The sequence below is a fragment of the Aulonocara stuartgranti genome (genome assembly GCF_965226115.1).
Source record: "Aulonocara stuartgranti genome assembly, chromosome: 20".
Lineage (NCBI taxonomy): Eukaryota > Metazoa > Chordata > Actinopteri > Cichliformes > Cichlidae > Aulonocara > Aulonocara stuartgranti.
Window position 1 is genome coordinate 2,497,800 of NC_138956.1, and position 22,077 is coordinate 2,519,876.

At 41.1% G+C, this 22,077-nt stretch overlaps 1 protein-coding gene and 1 long non-coding RNA gene across 2 annotated transcripts; both read right to left on the bottom strand.

Annotated features, from left to right (window-relative positions):
* Positions 1-92: 92 nt before the first annotated feature.
* esyt1a (extended synaptotagmin-like protein 1a) lies at positions 93-17,008 on the bottom strand. The gene is made up of 31 exons (XM_082517849.1): positions 16,171-17,008; positions 15,343-15,384; positions 11,963-12,097; positions 11,750-11,823; positions 11,425-11,497; positions 11,244-11,333; positions 11,097-11,152; positions 9,903-10,023; positions 9,501-9,677; positions 8,463-8,545; positions 8,239-8,287; positions 7,898-7,987; positions 6,393-6,488; positions 6,243-6,314; positions 6,068-6,154; positions 5,704-5,853; positions 5,111-5,293; positions 4,857-5,033; positions 4,675-4,757; positions 4,525-4,573; positions 4,335-4,424; positions 4,038-4,133; positions 2,857-2,928; positions 2,677-2,763; positions 2,383-2,529; positions 2,089-2,207; positions 1,859-1,954; positions 1,620-1,751; positions 1,443-1,548; positions 1,284-1,333; positions 93-1,169 (listed from the first exon to the last, which is right to left on the bottom strand). Exons 1-31 carry the CDS (start codon positions 16,489-16,491, stop codon positions 1,142-1,144), a joined length of 3,231 nt encoding a protein of 1,076 aa, XP_082373975.1. The 5' UTR covers positions 16,492-17,008; the 3' UTR covers positions 93-1,141.
* Positions 17,009-20,082: 3,074 nt separating this feature from the next.
* Positions 20,083-20,916, bottom strand: LOC309697990. The gene is made up of 4 exons (XR_014273970.1): positions 20,858-20,916; positions 20,739-20,765; positions 20,499-20,521; positions 20,083-20,403 (listed from the first exon to the last, which is right to left on the bottom strand). It is a non-coding gene; the product is annotated as an uncharacterized lncRNA (long non-coding RNA).
* Positions 20,917-22,077: the final 1,161 nt, after the last annotated feature.

A 22,077-nucleotide genomic window follows, 5' to 3' on the forward strand; every position in this document is an offset into this window, starting at 1 on the left:
GAAAAGCCGATTGTCAGCACTTTATCGCGACCTGCTGGCAAGAAATGGCCATGACAAGAAAGATCAGAGAAATAAATAGATGACAAAGCTGGTTGGATTCACAGGAGTGCAAAGTTTAATCAACAGCTTTAGCAGATGCATGATGATATGTTGAAATTATCAAAGCACAGCAGTTTTCCTTTTTACTTCTGACACTCTGTTTTTTCCCACCCTTTACCACAAATCAGTGTCTAAGTGTCTGCAGTGAGGTGAGACATGATGGGACATGGAAGTTGTCCCGGAACAGGTATACAATAATCTGCTTCTCATGAGGTCAAAAAGGGTTTTGCGTGTAAAAATAAAGCATAAACATGACTGTAAGCCATCAGCCATTTGCATTTAGGACTACAAACACATAAAAACACAAAGGAGCTCTGGACAAAACATCTACAAAGTTTTCTCTTGGTAAAAGCACAGTGATTAAGACTGTACAGCATCGTACCTCTGTTCTCAGTGGAAATTTGGGCTTGAAGGCTTGTAACACTTTGATTTAAAAAAAATTAACATTCAGAAAGTTCTGGTTAAAACATATAAAACTTCATCTGGAACATATTTCATAAACACTGACAAACTGTGCACAGTTTTGAAATACTTATGGCAGTAATATAAACCCACATAAACAAAGCCATAACAGGAACTGTTTGGAGACTGTAACAAATAAAATTCAAACAAATGTTTTCCCGTTTTGTTGGATGCTGAAAATCCATAAAATGTTGTCGTACCTTTGGAAATTGGACAAATATATAAGCCCTTTTAAAGCTAAAATGCAAGAGGACTTTTTGCATGCTTTAAACACACATAACCTTGGTTTGTCATGCAACATAGTTGCATTATTATCAAATATTTATTCAGCTTAAATATCTGCCTGAGACAGAATGGATTCAGCACAGTTATCACTTCACGAATATTTAGCGACAAGTAAAGTTTTGCTCATAAATACTGATGGACTGTGTTTTTCTGGAGCAGATATGTCATCGTTTTTTTTTCTTCAGTGATGGTGGAAATTTCCATTTAAGCTGAATATACACACGCACAAATCACAGATCACAGAAGCAATGCTTATGTTTGAAAGTAGATGCCTGAGGATCAGGCATTGATTCTTTTAGTTGGTCTCTGCTGCCAAGTCGTACCTGAAAATAAAAAGAAAGAAAAGACAATGGATTGTTTTTTGTCATGCTTAAAGAAGAATAAAAACACTTCACTGTGGTTCTTATAATTGATGCATGAAAGGGTTAAATAGTTACCACTGTGTGACACCCGTCTTGAGGTCAATTTGGTCCAGGTCCAGCTGCAACTGAAGGCAACGAGAGAGAGAGAAGAAGAGTCTTGAGATTAAAGCCAAGTATTTTACACAACCTTGGGCAAAGACGAGCTGAATTTCAGACGTGACCGATTACAAATACCTTGCCGATAAGCTCCCTCTCTCGGCTGATGAAAGAGACACTGTTCTTCACAGACAGGTCCAGTCTTCTCTGAGAGGATTCCTCGACTGATAAGTCAAAGTCAAACCTACAGAAACAAGCAAGGTTAATGTGGGAGAGGTCAGTCGCTATAATCACAGCCCTATTTGTTTGTCTTGCCTCTCATTAAATTCTGGGCTGAGGTCTTTCTTCTTGGTCGCAGTTTTCCTCTTGGTGGTAGCCTTCTTGTCAGGCAACAGGATGAAGGAAACATACGGGTCTGCGCCATCCTTGGAACGCGCTACCAATGCTCTGTCAGTATAAAGAGATCACATCCACAACATTTGATGGTTTTTCTGCTTAAAGTGTGATGATGATGATGATGATGATGGGATGGGTAACGTATGGCTTATAGAAACCTGCAGGAGTGAACAGTGATGAAAAGCCGGTTTTCCTCCATGGAGTAACCGATGGTAAGCTTCACCTGTCCTGCTGAGTTTGGGTTGTCACTCACCCTAAAGACACAGATGAGAAATGATGTTTATTTACATTTGGGTGTCATTTGGACAGTCACTTAAGTATATTACTGCGCTTACAGTGCAGGTATGCACCACACAGCAGGACTACTATACCCCTATGTGTGACTCACATGGAGAATCCAGGTCTGTGTCTGAGGTCCAGATGAGAAGGATCCCATTTAGGGATGACGCCATCGACACCTCCCTCCCCTACAGCCCCACGACACACTGCCAGCTGAGTGTCCAGGATCTGCAAGGTATATTAAAAATAATCACTGAATAAAAATCATGACTCAATAATTATGACTTAATAAACATCATGGACTAGTTTAGATAATGGCACACAGTCAGTAAGCACTTAGTATAGCATTGCTCCAAGAAAAGCTACTACAGCACAGTGAAAATAAGCAGCCTGTCTGCAGTACCTTCAGTATGACCATCAACAGTATCTGGCTCTCTGGCAGCGCTCCATCCAGATTGAGCCAGCGGTCCAGAACCAAGTCTGTCTCAGCCAGCACCTCCTTCAGAGGAAGTGTCAAAGAGCCGAGAGCCTGGCCCCAGCTGTGGGAAAGCTACAAGGAAACAAAGACATAAATAAACGCACACATCTTCTACTTCTTTTATTGGTGTAAAATGTTTTAGTTTTGACAAATGGTGTGAATCAAATGCATCTACTTTGCATCCTCATGATTCAGATAAATATAGATAATGACTCGCACCTTGACCGTGAGTATTTCACTTCTGGGGTCACTAGTCAAAAAGTGAAAGCCTTCATCCCATCGAGGGGACGTGGATCGCTCAGAGACCTTTAGAAAAAACAAACAATAAATGTGACTTTTGTGAAACACCATTTTTTCCCTTTATTTTCAGTGAACATCTTTAGTGAGTTAAGAGCCTACCTTGGTTTTGTATGAAACATTTTTAAGGATAATCTCGGCTCCAACTTTTGGCTCCTTTCCATTCTTCTTCAGCTGAAATAACGTACAAATGATTACACGGCACTACAGGAACTGTAAGCAACAGCATCAGCGTGGAAATATAAGACAGAAACAGTTTGTACTCTGTCTAACCAGCTTGAAAGTCAATATTTGATGTGACACAGCTTGAACACTCTTAGGCTTTCTTGTCATGTCTTTAAGTAGACTGCAGGAATGGTTCTCCAGGCTTCTTAAAGGACGTTCAAAGCTCTTCTTTGGATGTTGGCTGCCTTTTGTTCTGTTCTCTGTTGGTGCATTTCTGCATTCATAATTCCACCACTGTGTTTAAAGACAACTGTAGACACTCACTGTTGTACCGCTCTGCTGAGCAACACTGTGCATGATTTTAGCATGCCACTTCCTCTTTTGTCCTCCACTTGTCCAGTTTCCTCAGATGTTTTTAAGGAGATGTCGTGCCACCATGTGAAGCTAATAGCTCTTTGGGAATGACCTTGTTGATGTAAAAAACGATCTTATAACCGTTTTTCTTAGAGTAAAATAAATGGGCTGCTAGTCAAATAGTTCCCACAGATACAATTTAAAATCGGTTCTGTTAAAGCAAATTGTTATCTGTTATAGTACGTGTAGACACAACTGCGGGGCTGTAGCTCAGGAGTTAGAGCAGGTCACCTACCAGTTTGTAATTTGGTGCCAACTGCTTGCCAAATATTCTTGGCCAAGATACTAACCCCAGTTTCCTCTATGAATATGCGTGACTGTTAGAGAGAAAGCACTTGGTTTTGAAAAAGCATGTGAATGGGTGTCACTGAGACTAGTTGTATATGGCCCTTTGAGTGCACAGGCAGAGTAGAAAAGAGTTATAAAAGCACCAGTCAGTTTACCATTTAAAATACTGCTTCATCCTTGAAATAGGTAAAACATAGACAAGTGTTTGTGGCTAAACAAACACAAAAAGGCATTCTTCTGAAATGACCAGGCACAGCAAGCTGAAAAAGTCTAAAAAAAAAAAACAGCCAATGTCCAAAGAAAGACTTTTTAAGACCTCCAGAAAGTCTCTAGAACTATTGCTCATTGGAAAGTCTGGCTCATTGGAAGCAAAATATTAAAAAAATGACCATAAACACTCATCGATATGGTCTCACCGGAAGGCCGTGGGCACGCTCCACGTACACGAACACCAGAGCGGCTGACGGCACCACCTTGTTTTGGAAAGACTGCAGGGTCTGGTACTGCAGGATCTGTAGAAAAGAGGGGCAAAGACAGGAGAGAGAGAGCGTTTCAGGAAGACACTTGAAATAGGAAACTAGCAGTTCATGTTTCCTTTGCAGCACTAGCTTTAAGTTTAGGACACAAAATCTTTTGTGTATTTTATTTAACTGTAAGTGTATTTAGCTGGGCGCGTCCAGGTCATTAGACAATGGAAAATAGAAATACTGAACCTGCTCCAGTCTGGAGAGGTCAGAGACCCTCGGCAGCCACTCCAGCATTAGGTGAACTCGACCAGACTTCACATCATTTAGAGTGTACCACTGAAACAAAAGTGTTACAAAAAATTTAAGTTATGATAAGAATACAAATGTAAATATTTGCTATATTATTTGGTCACGTCTTTTTAATAATGGCACACACCGTATCGGTGTATTGTGCGCTGATGATGTCTCGTAGGCTAAGTTTGAACCTGCAAAAAAAGGCACAAAATTTTATCCTTCATTTGTCAGCAGGTTTAAAAACAAACTAGTCAGAAATGTTCACGTTTTTTTGTGTGATGTAAGGACTCACCTTCCCAGGAAGTCATCCTGATCAATGTCCTTATCAAACAACTCAAACTGGATTTCTTGACCTGGAAGCTGGGTCAAAATAACCTAAACAGGAAAAAAGAAATCAAGTATTTGTAATCTAAAATTGAATGATCTGATCAGATGGATAGAATATCTAAGTGAAACTTTTAAAAGTGATAGCACCTCATAGAGTTCGTTCCAGACAGGGTTGAGGTTCTCTTTGATGGTGTGGCTGCGGAAGGTTATACCACCGACACGAATCTTCACGTAGGGGTCGCTCTTCCCCTTCATCATGCCACCCATAAAGTTGTCTTTGGCAATCAGGTTTTGGGCCTCCATCAGATGGATTCGCAACACTCCCTGCAGGCAGACAGTGGTGTGGCTGTTTTTGGAGGATGTGTATTAAAGTGCTGTCTGCAGCTTTTTCACTTTATTACCTCAGTTCCAAACTCTGGATCGGGGGTGGTGTGCTGTGGTCGTGTTGGCTGAGGTTTAGTCAACCCACCGGGTCCTGAAGGGTTCTGGTTTGATGTAGTTCCCCCCTGACTTGATGTAGACCCAGGGTCTGTGGGGCGAGGAGAAGGAGTTGTAGGACTGGCATCATCACTTAGCCACAAAACCTAGCAGGAAACAAGAAATATGAGCAACAGTGAGAACCAAACAGTGATGTTTTATTCCCTGTGATAATCAAAAAAGAGGTTCACAGCTTTATATAGAATTTCTGCCACTGAAAAAACGTTTTTCTGCTTCCATAAGTCAAAGATTTGGCTTATTATATCACAATTTCATGTTGTTTTCTCAATTTCAAGTTATTTTCTCATAAAAAACAGATAAGAATTTCAACATTTTTAGATAATAACCCAAAATTCTGACTTATGGTGGGAATTTGCTTTGGACATTTGATATGAACATTGGAGTTCGTATCTCACTGCTGAAGGCATCTTCAGGTATTAATTTATTAAAGCAAACTACCCATTAAAGTCTGTGCACAAAATAAGTGTTTAAGTATTTGTGTATGTGAAATACCAACCCTCAGCACAATTTTGATGAAGATGCGGCTGGCTGAACCCGAATTCTCCAACTGGAACCACTGATCCATGGTGAGCTCGGGCATCCCGACAAGACGGGCCAGAGGGATTTTTAGACTGCCCAAGGACAGAGCTCGGTCGTCATCTTTGACCTGATTGAAACACAACAAAAAAGGTCGAGTTAGGGTTATAAGAAAGGCAAAGTAAGGAGGAGAGGGCAGTTTATAGAAAATACATCAAGTCTGAATTTAAACAGATGGAAAGGTAAGCTATAGGGAGGTTTTTAGGTATTAGGTGTATAGCTATACCTAAACTCTCAGCAGCTAGCTTAATGAGTGAGTTCAGTTGCTTCTGAGGATGACTCACCTGAATGTCGATATTTTGTTTGTGAGGATCCTTAATGAAGAAGGTAAAAGCATCTTCCCACACTGGGCTGGTTGTACCGTAGCAAGTCTGCAAATGCAAGAATAAATCATTAATAATGTCCAGAGGCCGGAGGGAGGTATTCATCACTAGTTACTCTTCATCTCATCACTCTTACCTTGCTCTCTTTAGTTTTATCCTGAACAGAAATCTGTACCATCGGGCTTGGGTCCTTATTACCTTTTCTCATCTATGACATTTGAAACAGATCAGTTTGGGTAACAGAACAAAACTGAATCCCACATAAATCAAACTGTGATGCTCTTACAGGCAGCTGATAAGCCTGATCGAGATAGACAGCTAGGATGGCAGCAGACGGAGGTTCAGCCACCTTACTGGTCAAATTCTGGTTCTTCGCAATCACCTGGTAGAAGAATAAAAGAAAAACATGTGAGCAAAATTATGTACAAGTCCAGTGTCCTACCAGTAGTTATTTTTCAAAACATCCTTCCTATTATTATATGGGTGTTTGATGTGTCACAGTATTTTGTTGTAGTGAGTATGAATACAAGTTAAACTTTTCATTTTGTGATCCATGATGGTTAATCAATAAATAACTGGATGCTTGGATTCTTGTAGTTGTAGTAAACGTGCAGTTTAAGACAGCAGACGACTCATCTGCGCTCGTCTCTGGTGGCTCCTTTGACAGATTTAAAAAATGATAATAAAGGGAAATCAGCAAGGTTTTTTTTTACACTTTTATCTATGATTGTGGTTCTTTCCATTCTCCATTTGTTTTTTCAAACATTATTCTATTATTCAATTATTAGTATTTTGAATTTGACAGTAGAAACAACAAGAAGGTGCATTCAGCATAGCTAGGTGACACGTACAGAGTGAATAATAAAAAAATTGTTTAAAAAATTAGATTAAGATAAGAATTCAGGTCTTCCTGCCACTGACCTACTTCACTATTATTCTTCTTCAGAAAATTACAAATTTTTTCTAGCTTGTTTTTTTGTGCGGTTTTGTGCAATCACTTCGGTTATTTCCTTAAGCAAGTGTGAAATTACACAAGTTGTTTGTTTCTTTCATGGGAAAGCTATACACAATGTGGCAAGTCCTGGCATCACAAACCCTCTGCACAAATATTCACCAAGTTCAAATTAGGTTTAAGAGCCATCTCTTCACCAGTGATCTGACTTCACATATATGTATGTGAAGTCTCTTTCCACATACAACAGAACAGAGAACCCTTCTAGTAGTTACATTTAATATAAGCATTGGGGATATAAGTCAGAGCAATGTGATTCATTTATACTGCAGTCATTTACAATGTGTGTTCACAGTTTGGGATTGAACTAAAGAACAAGCTCTTCCATTGGTCAGTTATCGTTCACATCTCTTCTCCATGCATGCAGTAGATTCTGCCATGACTCTTTGCACTCACTAACAGCTTATCCCAGATGTCATTGGTTGAGAGGCAGCGTACATCCTAGACATGTCACCAGTCTGTTGCATGGCTCACACATAGAAACAGACACACACATGCATGCCTATGGCTAACGTTTGTGTTTTGTGGCTACAGTCAAACTGCTCAAAAATGGATCTTTTGATAGCAGAGGCCGCTGGTCCTGTTTACGACATGAACCATCTAACCTGAGAGTTCTCAGGCTGATCGTCCTTTCCGGTCTGTATTTCCAGTTTATTCTCATATTATGAAATAAAACCAAAGATTACATGGCAAGAATATAAGAAGACGGAAAAAACAATGATCACTGACACTGCACAGCACTGAGGAAACAAGAGCGTTAGACTCTGCTCTAGCCTCACCTCACTCAGTCTGTCAGCAGAAGACAGCAGAGAGAGCCACTCAAGCCGGAGGTGAACACTGCCAGATGTGACGTCCCTCAGATCGAACCACTGTGTAAAAAAACAGAGGGCTCATTACACAAACATTTTTTTTTATCTGGCTGAATTCTTGAGCCTGAGCAGGATGGCAGAACTGAAGGTGGCGTAACAAGAGCAGATCACGAGGAGGCACATGGGTGTCTCCTGTGTCACATGCTAACCGTTATGCTGCACTGTTTCATCCCATTTTCACAATTTGTTTACTGAGACAGAGAAAAAAATGCAACTTTTAAGTCAGAAACCTCCCAAGCGTCGCTACTCACATCATCCACAACTCTGGCCTTCTTTACAATATCAAGATCAATTTTGACCCTGGAAGAGAAACAGATAGAAAGACACAGAGAAGAAAATTGATCAATCCCAGAATAAATGAGACCAAGCTGTTCAAATTTCAGCAGAATCGTGGCCCGACATCGCAAAAGCAGTTATGGAAATGGCACGAGGAGCACATAGAGACAGAGTAAATGAATGAAAATGAATAAGCTACCTCCCCAGGAAGTCATCCTGGTCTGGGTCTTTGTCAAATACTTCCACTTCCAACTCCTGACCAGGTACTTCATGGACAATCACCTGACACACATACACACACACACATAAATGGACAAATACACAACACACACAACAGATACACAAATATATACACCAATCAGCCACAACATTAAAACCACAAGCAAGCGAAGTGCGTAACAGCGACCATCATTTCATTACAACACAAGGTTCTACTGGGAAACCTTGGGTTACTTTAATATGTGCTACCCTCTTAAACGGGTCCCACCCCCCAGCCAGTGCCAATGGTAGTCTCCAGCAGTGGTGGTATTCCCGAGCAGGATAATGATTACTGCCACACCACAAAAGCTGCTCAAAAATGGTCAAAAAACAAGTAAAATTAGGGCCTCTAAACTCCCCATATCCCACTCCGATCAAGCTGTTCCAGGACAAATCCAGCCGCCACCCTTAAACCCCATATTCCAAAGGATCTGCAGCCAATGTCCCAGTGCCACCTACAAAGGTCTAGTGTCCAATGTCCTAGTTAGAGCTCTTTATGCAGCACATGGGGAAAGTGCACAATATTAAGCTGGTAGTTCTGATCTTGTACAAGAATGGCGTAGATAAAACCACATACGGCATACAAAAGAGCATGCAAACAACACAATGGCAAGAACTCTTCACTACTGTGGTAGGCAAATATATGTATATCATTTCATATCTATTTAGTTCATGGCTTGAATTGAAAAGATAAACATGTTCTGAGCAAGCAGTTTTCACAATTCTTGCTTATCTGTGACACAGCAGCTTCCTGCAGAACTAGATAAAATCTCCACAAAGCTGTTTATCTTAGAAGCACCAGGGACATACTTACTATCAAGGACTTACTGCAATCCCTACGAAGCAAGGACACCAATATGAACCTATAGCTTTTGGCACATAAATTGGTTGGAGGAGCTGTACTCCAATGTCAAGGCAAAGCCATATATCTCCTGTTTCTTTACACAGGGTATCTATTCCGTACTCGCAGCCCTCTCACCTCATACATCTCCCTCCACTGCGGGTTCAGGTTGCTGTCGACGTGATGAGAGGTGAAAATCTGGGTTCCAACACGCAGCACAGCGTATGGGTCTGACTTCCCATCGATTAAGCCCTTGATGACCGTGTCCTTGGCGGTCAGGTCCTCAGCCTCCAGCAGGTGAATACGCACAACTCCCTAGCATGTGCGTAAACATGCAAAAAAACAAAAAACAAAACAGGGATACAAAAATAAAATCAAAAGGTTTGTCGACTGGTATCGCCACAAAATTCGATTGCATGCGTCATATTTACTGTACGGCCTTAAGTCTATGTGTTTGCAGCTAATATGACGATCACACACACACACACATCTACATCAGTCTACGTAATTTGAAAGGTCATTCGTCACTGAGACAGTTACCCTTGGGAGAGGGGAGCGGAGTTGCGCAACGTGCAGGTCGGCCACCAAGGGAATAGTGAGACGATTGGGGAGCACCAGGTGGGAGGCAATTGCATCCATTATCATAGTGTCCGACATGGCACTGCAAATGAATGCAAGGATGATGTTGGGCACGCACAGGGAGGCACATACAGACACACACACAGGTTATGTGCATCTGTCCATGCATAAAAAGAAAGCATGAAAACCAGCAACAGAACTAAACAGAAACACCCACTGGTTAAAGACGAGGAGATTTCTTAAAGTTATGTAGACTGAAGGATTAAAAGCATTGCCAAAGGGAATACTGATGCTGTATCAGAAATACATTTACGCCTCTGATAATGCTTTAATTCTATGTTTAGTTTTATTGTTTGGTTTTTCTGCAAAAGTACACTTTGCTGTTTATTCCACACAGAGTAGAATAAGCCAGCATACACATAAGCACACTGAATATGAACTGACAATCTATCCCACTGGTGAGACTATGCCTTCTATATAAAACTATACACAGTACATTATGATTAAATTCTAGAAACATAAATAATGAGGTTGTTATTGTCCACATTTTTGTCTGATTGTTGCTGAAGAATTCCCAGAACAAGACTTGAAATCCCCCAAATATAAATGAAGGCACTAGTAGTTGAAAATCTTTATTGATGTATTGTGTAGTTTGTTAATGAATAAGTACTTTTGAATGCTCTTTTCAATACTGCACCAGGAACGTCTTAGAATTACTTATAATAAGATGCACTGTTTGTTTTAGAGGAGTAACATGTCAACCTACCCAAGAACTACACACACTGTTTTTTTAAGAGTTTTTGGATAGCAATGGATATGCATAGAAACAGATGAAAAATTGGATAATTTACTCTTTTTTTCCTTGTAATTTCATAGAGTTTGCTGACAAGAATAAAAACTGAAGCTGTTACCAACACTATCCTTTAAGGATGCGACCACACAGAGCTGCCAGTGAACAGATGGGCTCTTCAGCTCTGATCTGTTTGTTTTGGAGTTCAGTTCAATTCCAAGAAAAGCCTCTGTACTACCAGCAGCTAAATAAACAATAACCTCTCTGAAACGTGTAAATAAGATCCATAACGTGCAACTCCAACTTTTTCGGCAGGTTGCACAACTCGAGTGAGCATAAAGATCAACTCCATCATATAGACTCACTTCAATCCAGGGATATCCAAGAGGTTGGTAAGTCCGGTCCAGTTGATGTCCAGTTTCTACACATATGATACAGACAAATAGACATGAATAAGTAAAAGGCCTTGCATTACTGCAAAGTGCAAAGCCATTAAACAAAAAAACACTCACAGGCCTGCGAATGAAGAACATTGTGACAGCTCCAACCAGCGGTATGTTTCCAATCAGAGGCTCGAGGATCACACGCAGCATCCCGTGAAGCTGCAAAGAGAAAATTAGATTCTGAAAATGTGTTTTCAGGCCACTTAATTACAGCAGCAATGTGAGAGTATCCCAGTGATTCTTCTCGTACCTGGACTCCTTTTACTCCAGCTTTGCAAAAGTACTTTTTGATTTCAACATTGATCTCAACATCACCGGCATAGCTGTAACAGAAGGGAAGTGACAGATCTAAAGATAAGTGTTTAAACAAAGGAAACAGCTTGTGCGAGTTATGACGGAGCTGTTTTCTTATTCTGTATTAAGTAAACACTGTTCTGTTGTTCAAGACAGGGCCAAGCCCTTGCAAGAAGCTTTAGAACACTTCAAGAACATTTTAGCATTTGACTTGACCGACCTATTTAGGCAGGTAGACAGAGGGATAACACATGAAACTAATCACAGATGTGTTGGATTACCTTAAGTACAAATCCAACATAACTTGTCTCTTATCATTTTCCGTATGAGCCTTTACGCCAGCCACCTTCAGCGCCTGTGAACACAGCAGCTGCTGTTAAACAAAGCAAACAAGACTGACAGAGACTTGATGACACAGCATTAGCAGATAAAGTCAACTGTAACAAACTGAAATTGCTGTGTGGGGGTGTGTGTGTGACAGGCCGCTCAGATACCTTGTCGCCTATGTTAACCTTGGTGAAGCTCAGAGTCTGCAGATGAATGCTAGAAGTACGGATGGCAGGAGCAATGATTTCCACAAGTAACTTCTCCAGATACTGGCCAATAAAGGGCCAAGCCTGCTGCAGGATCTGCAGAGCACAACACATGGCCACTGGGAAGGTTTTTATGTATTAATAAGGAAAAGAAAACCTACAGTGGGGCAAAAAAGTATTTAGTCAGCCACCGATTGTGCAAGTTCCCCCACCTAAAATGATGACAGAGGTCAGTAATTTGCACCAGAGGTACACTTCAACTGTGAGAGACAGAATGTGAAAAAAAAAATCCATGAATCCACATGGTAGGATTAGTAAAGAATTTATTCGTAAATCAGGGTGGAAAATAAGTATTTGGTCAATAACAAAAATACAACTCAATACTTTGTAACATAACCTTTGTTGGCAATAACGGAGGTCAAACGTTTACTATAGGTCTTTACCAGGTTTGCACACACAGTAGCTGGTATTTTGGCCCATTCCTCCATGCAGATCTTCTCGAGAGCAGTGATGTTTTGGGGCTGTCGCCGAGCAACACGGACTTTCAACTCCCGCCACAGATTTTCTATGGGGTTGAGGTCTGGAGACTGGCTAGGCCACTCCAGGACTTTCAAATGCTTCTTACGGAGCCACTCCTTTGTTGCCCGGGCGGTGTGTTTTGGATCATTGTCATGTTGGAAGACCCAGCCTCGTTTCATCTTCAGAGTTCTCACTGATGGAAGGAGGTTTTGGCTCAAAATCTCACGATACATGGCCCCATTCATTCTGTCCTTAACACGGATCAGTCGTCCTGTCCCCTTGGCAGAAAAACAGCCCCATAGCATGATGTTTCCACCCCCATGCTTCACAGTAGGTATGGTGTTCTTGGGATGCAACTCAGTATTCTTCTTCCTCCAAACACGACGAGTTGAGTTTATACCAAAAAGTTCTACTTTGGTTTCATCTGACCACATGACATTCTCCCAATCCTCTGCTGTATCATCCATGTGCTCTCTGGCAAACTTCAGACGGGCCTGGACATGCACTGGCTTCAGCAGCGGAACACGTCTGGCACTGCGGGATTTGATTCCCTGCCGTTGTAGTGTGTTACTGATGGTGACCTTTGTTACTTTGGTCCCAGCTCTCTGCAGGTCATTCACCAGGTCCCCCCGTGTGGTTCTGGGATCTTTGCTCACCGTTCTCATGATCATTTTGACCCCACGGGATGAGATCTTGCGTGGAGCCCCAGATCGAGGGAGATTATCAGTGGTCTTGTATGTCTTCCATTTTCTGATGATTGCTCCCACAGTTGATTTTTTCACACCAAGCTGCTTGCCTATTGTAGATTCACTCTTCCCAGTCTGGTGCAGGTCTACAATACTTTTCCTGGTGTCCTTCGAAAGCTCTTTGGTCTTGGCCATGGCGGAGTTTGGAGTCTGACTGTTTGAGGCTGTGGACAGCTGTCTTTTATACAGATGATGAGTTCAAACAGGTGCCATTCATACAGGTAACGAGTGGGGGACAGAAAAGCTTCTTACAGAAGACGTTACAGGTCTGTGAGAGCCAGAGATTTTCCTTGTTTGAGGTGACCAAATACTTATTTTCCACCCTAATTTACGAATAAATTCTTTACAAATCCTACCATGTGGATTCATGGATTTTTTTTTCACATTCTGTCTCTCACAGTTGAAGTGTACCTCTGGTGCAAATTACTGACCTCTGTCATCATTTTAAGTGGGGGAACTTGCACAATCGGTGGCTGACTAAATACTTTTTTGCCCCACTGTACCTCTAAAAGAGCAGCATGAGATTGCATACCTACACTGAGGAAAAAACAAAGCTCCCTTCACACCACGCACCGAGGATTGCATACATTGAAGGACATCTGGATTAAGATTATTTTATATTTTCCCAACAAGACATCAAACAATGTTTCCTATTTTTCATTTCTTCACATTTCTGTCTGATATGCATTTATGTAGATATTAGGCAAAATGTCCAATAGAGCCCATCCTTGCAATTATGAAAACACAATTCTAGATCGAGCCCCATCTCTGCTAACAGACAAACCACACCAATTGCACAACCTCCTTGTTAATCAGATTAGAATGCAATCCATATCAATGTAACAAGTTCAAGTGAGGATGTGGGTTGCATTCTAATTTTATTAACTCTGTCAGGGAGGTTATGTAATAGGTTTGGTTTGTCTGTTCGTAAAATAATTTCAAAGAAAATTGATGGGAGCAAAATGAGAAAAAAGTGTATTTCAGCTGTAATGGGACAAGAGGTTGACTAGAGAGAGAGAGAACCTGTGCAGACATGGGGAGAACATGCAAACTCCAGGTATTTACATCCAGGACTTTCTGATTGAGAGCCACCCAAGTCTTAAGAAAATAATTAATAAATTATTGGTCTGTAGAGTAAAACATTAGTGCAGTAAATTTAATTTAATATATTTACAGGGAGTCTGTGTGATGTCTTACTTTCACCAGTCTTATCAGTCCACAGAGCATCACACTGGTGTTATCTTCAGCATCACAGTGAGAGAAGTGCAGCAGTGGTGCCAAACCCTTTACAGTTTACCAATCCTCTGACCTCTACACTGTGACTACACTGTCACTAGTCATTACTACCATTTTGCAGCTCACCTGTGCATTATTTACGTTACACTCGTGGACATGCTTATAACAGTGCAACTCTGTACATTGTTTTTCATATGCACATGCACTACTTTTTAAAATTCACACATGCAACAAAAGGTGAGAACATTTTGAGGCTGCCTCGGCTTCTTTACAGCTGGAAGTGAGTTGCTAGGTCATGTGTCAGGAAACCTGCAGGCGAGAGACGTGGGCCGGGTGACAGATGAGTCCAGCAAATTGCTATCCCACAGTCTGGGCTTCTGTCATCGAGTTCATTGTATTTTTCTCCCTCCAAATGGGTGTTTTGTATTATTAGTATTCACATCCACGCTTTCTCTGTGCCTACGTGAAGCTGCTGCACTGACAGAGACAAAGAAGCTGCGATATGATCCCGGCCACTCTCACTGCCTCTTAATCACACCAGCAGATTATCTGCACTGATGGAGAGCATGCAACTGGAGCCGGGTCCCTCAAAGTCCACACAAGCGCTCTTTATCTTAATATTAAATTGGAGACACTGAAGCTAATATACAAGTTAATCAAGTGAATCGTGAATGCCTTATCTTCAGTTTGGTTTTTTTGCAGCTTCCTTTGCTTTGCTGAGACATCAAATGAAGAAATCATGCAAAGAGTTGCATGTTGAACCAGATATTTAAAAAAAATATGAATTTCTCATAGAAATCAACACATGCAAAGTTATGCAGGAAATAAAAAACAACATACCTTATTGACCCACTCAACTTTTTCCACATCTGGAAAGTTGACCTGTGAACAACAGTGTAAATAAAATATTATTGTTTTTGTTTACTTTTTTATTTGAACAGAAATTGATGCAAAGAGTTTAATTTCAATGCACTTTTTCTTTGTTACATCATCTTATTTCTACTAAGAGTGTGTACATATATGTTAAAGCTAAAAAAGAGGAAAAACAACAAGTAGCACTAATATTGTCACTAAAAATATTTCAGGAAACCATAAACCGCATGATGCACATTTAACATCACAAGGACACGCACACGCACAGACCCTCCGGCTCTCTTTCCAGATATGGTGGTCTTTGCTTCTGCTGTGAATGTTGTTTATGACTCATCAGGTTTTTAGGAGCCAGATAAGGTCAACAGTAGCGAAACGGGAAGAGGAAAGCCCACGGATAATTTCTCATACCACTGGATGAAATGCTTTTTTTCACTAGATCACAGATTGCTGTTGCTGTTTCACAAGTTCCTCTAAAGTAAACATCGTGACATATTAGTTCACACTCGGTGAGAAGGCAGCAGTTCAGACTACTTCCCCAGGCAGTTCACATGAGGAATATCTAAATATAGGGAAATTAATCAGAAGGATTCTCCTGCACATATCAACATTATTAACTATCGCTTCTATTCGTCAGAGTGCCATGAAGTAAAAGTCGACCTGACTTCGTGTTTTCACTCGAAGAACTATAAAAATGAATAATATTGCCAGAAGCATCAGCCTGACATTTGTGGCAGATGTGGCGTGTGATGCACTCTGCAGAGAATGACCCTAACAGAGGGGGGTGTCAGTACTCACCCAGGGAGGCAAATCTCTTTTGGCTCTGAAAACCGTTTGAGTGGTGAATTCCCTCTCGTTCTCCAGGAGGTACATGGCAGACTTGAGCCTCATCACTTTCTCTTGTCGCCCGTGTTTCCATCCCATGTAGATCACCAGACCGAATAGAACAATGCTGACGCTGAGGCCGTAATATCCGGCCAGGTACACTGGTAGCAGAGCACCCAGGCATTTCCCAAACGACCACAGCACACTCACTGCGCGTTCACCCTGGGGTTGGTTCTCTGAGACCGGGGCTAGAGGCTCCGTGCCGATGCCCGGCTCTGCATCCGCGGTTGGCATGGCAAGATCCGACTTCACTACCTCGTTCTGGTCTTCAGCTTTTCGGCTTCTGCGTCTTCTTCTTGAGTGGCAAGGGTTGGGGAACACTCACCGTGATAACCATGGACAGGTCGGCGATAATCGGCAAGCGTCGGACTGTCACTTCATGGTCACTTTTCTTCGACGTGCACCGCGCAGTTCCGCAGGGCACTGAGGGTTATTCCGTCTTGCATTTACGTGTAAAGCTCTTGAGAAGGCAGTGCAAGCACGAACTAAGTCTCGAGAGGGCGGGCTTGGCTTCAAGCCCTCCTTCACATCCAGTAGAAACCCAGACCCTAGAATTTACTTGTAGCGTCATGCACTGCTCAGGCGGAGCGTATTACGGATACGCAAAGCGAACGAATGATTATCGTGTAGGAAGACACCACGGGACACTTTTGATTCAGAGTAGCAGTTAATCCAAACGACACACTACTACCAGAGCACAGTGGTATGTCTAATGCACAGGCTGCTCACCCCGTTATCTTTCTTTGCATGACCGGAATAAATCCTCCTGCTCGCGCAAGCGCTCATCCCCACTGCAGTATGCAGCAGCAGCTTTAACAGATGATCATGAAGGCACCAACAACTGATAAACATGTGCTCGGTTTCTTTATCGACAGGTCTGTATCAGCTGCAGGAAGTGTTGTTGTTGTTGTTTTTATTTTTTTGTTTGTTTTTTCCAGACTGGGTCCAGGAGGCACAGTCGCGACACCTAAGGGATCTGCGCCATCTGACTCTGGCGTAAACATTACGCACCTGTTTAAAAAAACAAAACAAAACAATAAGAATAAGAATAATTAATAATAAAATGTTCATGTCATGTGTTTTTCAACTCCCACTCCCTTTTTTCTTAATAGCTTCATTTATGGCTAGAAAAACAGGCCAGGTTTTAAATAGCCCCCTTGTTGCCTTGGATACAGCCAGTTATCAGTATTTGCTTGGAGGGATTTTACGGGTTTGATGATCCTTTGTGTACATAGACAGGAAGAACACGCTGTCAATAAACAGCCAAGTCCTATAAAGCAACAAAATTTCACTGTGAGAGTCCACGAAATGTGGAGCTCATGTTTTATGAATCTTGTTATTCTCAGAATTTGCAGAGTTTTATTAGAGCCACAATTTCTGTTCTTATAACCGCCACAAACCCATCATCGCTTACATTTCGATTTTGGCATGTTATAGCTTGATATTTAAACCCTGTTTGCTTTTCCCCTCCAAAGATTTTGATTTTCCTAAATACAAAGCACAAATTCAGAGTGTCAAAGTTCAAAATAGTTTCAGACTTTTTTTTATTGCTCAACTCCAGTGTTGAAGATAAAGCAGCTTGCATTGCATACTGTAATCATAGAGCAATGTTCAGCGCACACATACAACATTCTTTTCTGCATGTGTATTTAGGAGTGTTTATTTCATGTTTGTAGGCCTGTGTATTTACTTATTATATACGGTGTAATGTACCGCTAAGTGAAATGTATACGTGAATGTCAATGTTATTTGTTTCAAACAGTGTTTCCTATGTTCACAGCTGAATGTAAAAATCATCAAAATGTCCTCAAGTCGTCCAAACACATTAAAGAAAACAAGTTATGTTTGCGTCTCGGTAACGTAAGACAAAAACCAAAAAGTGCTCTCTAGCTCTACAGCAGAAGCAGAAATAGTGGTCACAGGGTGATGAGTGATCTGTGAGGAAATAATGTGGGCAGAGAAATGCAAGAAGTGTCAAAGTTAAAGCCAGCACACATGTGATCTGATCGTCTATTTGGCTTTGCCAAGTACTTATCAACATTGATTTACCTACCAGCGTGAGAACAGGCATGTTGCATGTTGTTGTTCAAGTAATATTCGAGCTTGTGTAATCAATATTTTCCCCTATACAGGAAATTTCCTAATACAGAAGATGCCATTTAGTTTTAAGGTCATTATCTTTAATAATAATTTGTAGATTTGTAAAGAAGGGTTTCAGGAATCTTTAATGAGGATACTGCACATACATGTCTTATCTTCTTAATTTAGTCGTTAAAAGAATGAAAACTGCCTGTTCTCTTCTCACAACCTCACTAAACATGTTCATTTCCTTCCTCCTGCTGGGGGCAGACATTGTTTCTCTACTGTGAGCTGAGTGGTTTCTGTCATATTTCAGATCTGTTACAAACAAAATGACAGAGCGTGCATCAACAGTGGGAGTGCTTATACAGCTACCAGGGCTACCCTTGGAAAAACTCAGAACAAACCTCATCAATATGGTCGTCAAATCTCATCTTTATTGGGGGAAAGAGCTTTACCTCCCTACAATTTTGTGATCAGGACTGTAAGCAGTGAGTGCTTCTCCAATTACATTTACTCCATACTATTGTCATTTGCATTCTCCAGCAATGGCCTCATTATACTTCACCTTGTAGCCAAGGAGAGAATGAATTGATGGACCGGCTTCAAGGGTAAAAACATTACAGACATATTTCACAAGCTTGTCCTTTGAGTCAGCTTTGTCTAAAGGTTAAAACATTCACACACCCACTTAAATCATGGTTTCTGGACAGCATCTAAAATGATTTACTTTCTATTTTATTTATCTGTAGCTTTGCATTACAGGCCTGTCTGTAAGCAAGTCAGGTCCCTAGATATGGACCTGCCACATGATCTGAACTGCAAAACTGAGAAGAAAGTCATTCTAGAAGCACGGCCCTCATCATCTTGAACATCCCCAGGCACTTATTTCAGTGGCCACTGGGTAAAAAGTGCATGTACAGAGTCACGTGTCACATCTTTTAAAAAGCCTTTCAGTTGTTTAAAATCTATTTTGCTTCAATAAGGTTTTAAAATAATTTCCAGAGTTGTACTTCTGTCCCTGTCTTTGCTGTTGCAAAATCTTCCATACATTTCCATTCTGCATTCTGAGCGCCACCTCTCTTATGTCATAGCTTTAGAACCACTAAGTGAGGATATTAATATCTAACTGCAAGTGACTTATTTCTCTTACTCGTGAAAATATTAGAATTAGAGGAGATAAAATTCAAATATCTTTGTTAGATCAGTTGTCTTGTTATTCATAGACAAACACATATATACAGGATCCTCAGGTTTTGAAGAGTGATGACAGACATATTTACAAAGAAATTTAAATTTTTGATAAATTTGCCCAAGCACTAGAAAAATCCCACCACTTTCTATATATAACCTCTTTTTACCTACATTATCTTAACCCCCACCATTCTCATATGGTTAAGTTCAGGCTGGATTTTAGCTTCTTTTTTTTTTTTTTTTTTAAATGTTCTCAGTTTGAAGGTTTCTATTTGGCAAAATCTAATAAGGAAAATGTCTATATAAAAAGGGGGGTAGATGTGAACCTAGCACACTTCGTTCCCACTTTTAATGCCGGTCCCAAACCTTAAAATGCACAAGCAATGCTCCAAAGTATGAAACATTAGTAAGGAGGTCATATGGTATTAAGATGCCTTGCCATACTGTACTTGAATACTACAGGTTGATCAGTCAGTGCAGTTTATAGGTTTACTGACTTAGTTCCCCTTTGAAAAGATTGCTTAAATATAAAGAAAGAACATTATTCAAGTCTTCTTTTTTAACCAAAACCTTTAATCACAGTATAAACAAAAACATATGACAAAAGCTGAGGAGTTAAGAACAAAGAGTTCAGAATGTCCCAGAGGAAAAGCTGTCGTCCAGCAGATGTTCAATCACAGCTCCAAGCGTGAGCCGGCAGCTGCTGCCTCTGGTAGAAGTGGATGCTCCAGGTCTCAGACTTGACTTGGGAGGGTCCTGGGTCTCCAGCTGTGCTCACCCATCCCGTTGTTGTCGGCATGTGACGTCACAGCCATGGCGGAGAGCACGGTTCACTTGGACCTCTGCCTCATCTTTCTCCTTTTGCGCTTCAGCCTGTACAGAAGACGTCACAAAGTTCAGTCACACTTCAGGTGCTATAAAAAAGTAAATATATAAACGGGTGTGAATGCAAAAGGGATAACTCTTACCTGCGCATGCGCTTCTTTCGCCACTACGGAAAAGAGACAATGTTCAATTAGCTATAACACATTCATAGAAATTGGCCAAAATATTTCATAATGGGCTGCAGCTGCCAACATCTGTTTAAGCAGGACTTTAAATTCTGATGGCTATGCTAACCGTCAAACTGCACAAGCTCGCTGACTAGCTAACAAATGTAGCCCCGCTGGGAAGCGTATTTATCCCACACAGAGACACCAAACACCAACCTTAGCTCTCATGTCGACGAGGGGACGCTGCAAACAGAAAGAAAATGTTACGGATACTTTCGATTGATTTCATATTAAGACGATTAACTTGGATTCTTACACCGACTATTCCCACTCACCGATCGCTAAGGAATCGTCTCCACGAAGGACGTCATAACGTTGAGACGTCCGATTTATATGGCCTCCTACGTCATTCTCAATGGACGCCAGCGAGACGTGGGAAATTGAGTTTTCAAGATGGCAACGCTCTTCAAATGATTTTATTATTGGACCATTTATTTTTAAATAATACTTACACACCGCGCATGTGCGAGAGATCGCATCAAATCTTACTTATAATAGACTCACTCCCACCTCTCCACCCGTCCACGATATTCCTACATTTAAACTCTCTGCCACTGAACGTACCTTCCCCCTTTTCTCCTCCGTCTTTCCCAACAGTAGCATATTTTCCTCCTACAACCTGCTGCTTTATTGCGCTGGTAGGCATCATTGGAAAACCTTGCCTTGGTTGATCCAGTATGGAGATCTCATTCTTGAGGATTTACAGATTTTTATGTGCAGTCACTGGAAGGTTTGTTCTTTCTCCTGCAGATCGATCAAATGGATCTGTATCTGCTCCTTTGTACATGGAGGAACAGGTGTACTGCCAGATCTCTTCAAAATGACCTCCAGTGGGCTACTTACACCGGTCAAAAGTTTTAGAACACCCCAATCTTTCCATTTTTTAATTGAAAATTATGGAGTTTAATGTCTCATTGCACTCTGAAATGAAAGTATAGCACAAATAAGCAACTGGACTGAAAAACGATATCATGGAATAAATTTATAAACCAAAGTGTAATCTAAACTTTTGACTCATCAAAGTAGCCACCTTTGGCAGATATAACAGCTGAAGCTGCCATAAACGTGTTCAGTTCATCCCAAACCAGCTCGATAACATATCACGGAAGCTGTTAACTCTCAGAAACTTGTCCTCTGATTCATTTGTGGTTTTGGGTTTGCCAGACCTCTTCCTCTGTCAGTTTGCCCCAGTTTCTGAGTGACTTTTGATGGTAAAGGAAACTGTACTCATTGACACGTTGACTTTCTTTGCAATTTCTCTGCAGGAAAGACCTACATTTGTAAGTGTCATGATGGTCTGTCTCTCTTCCATTGTTAATTGCCTTTTTCTTGCCAATTCTGTAGCAACACACTAATTTCTGCAGTACAATACTGTTCAACTGATCACGAGGTACCGCAGTGTTTTTCACAGAGTTTTATGCAGACAGAGGGGGTTTGTAAGAAATCCAGAAAATGTGGAACCCCTGCAGGAATTTGTAGCACCAGCCTTCAAGGC

Excerpts from the sequence above, each read along its gene's own strand:
- esyt1a (XM_082517849.1), bottom strand. The coding sequence starts at position 16,491 with ATGCCAACCGCGGATGCAGAGCCGGGCATCGGCACGGAGCCTCTAGCC. Across the intron at positions 10,024-11,096 it reads TTGGATATCCCTGGATTGAA|TGCCATGTCGGACACTATGA; the intron begins GTGAGTCTATAT and ends ATTCATTTGCAG. Across the intron at positions 4,758-4,856 it reads TCTGGAACGAACTCTATGAG|GTTATTTTGACCCAGCTTCC; the intron begins GTGCTATCACTT and ends TTTCCTGTTTAG.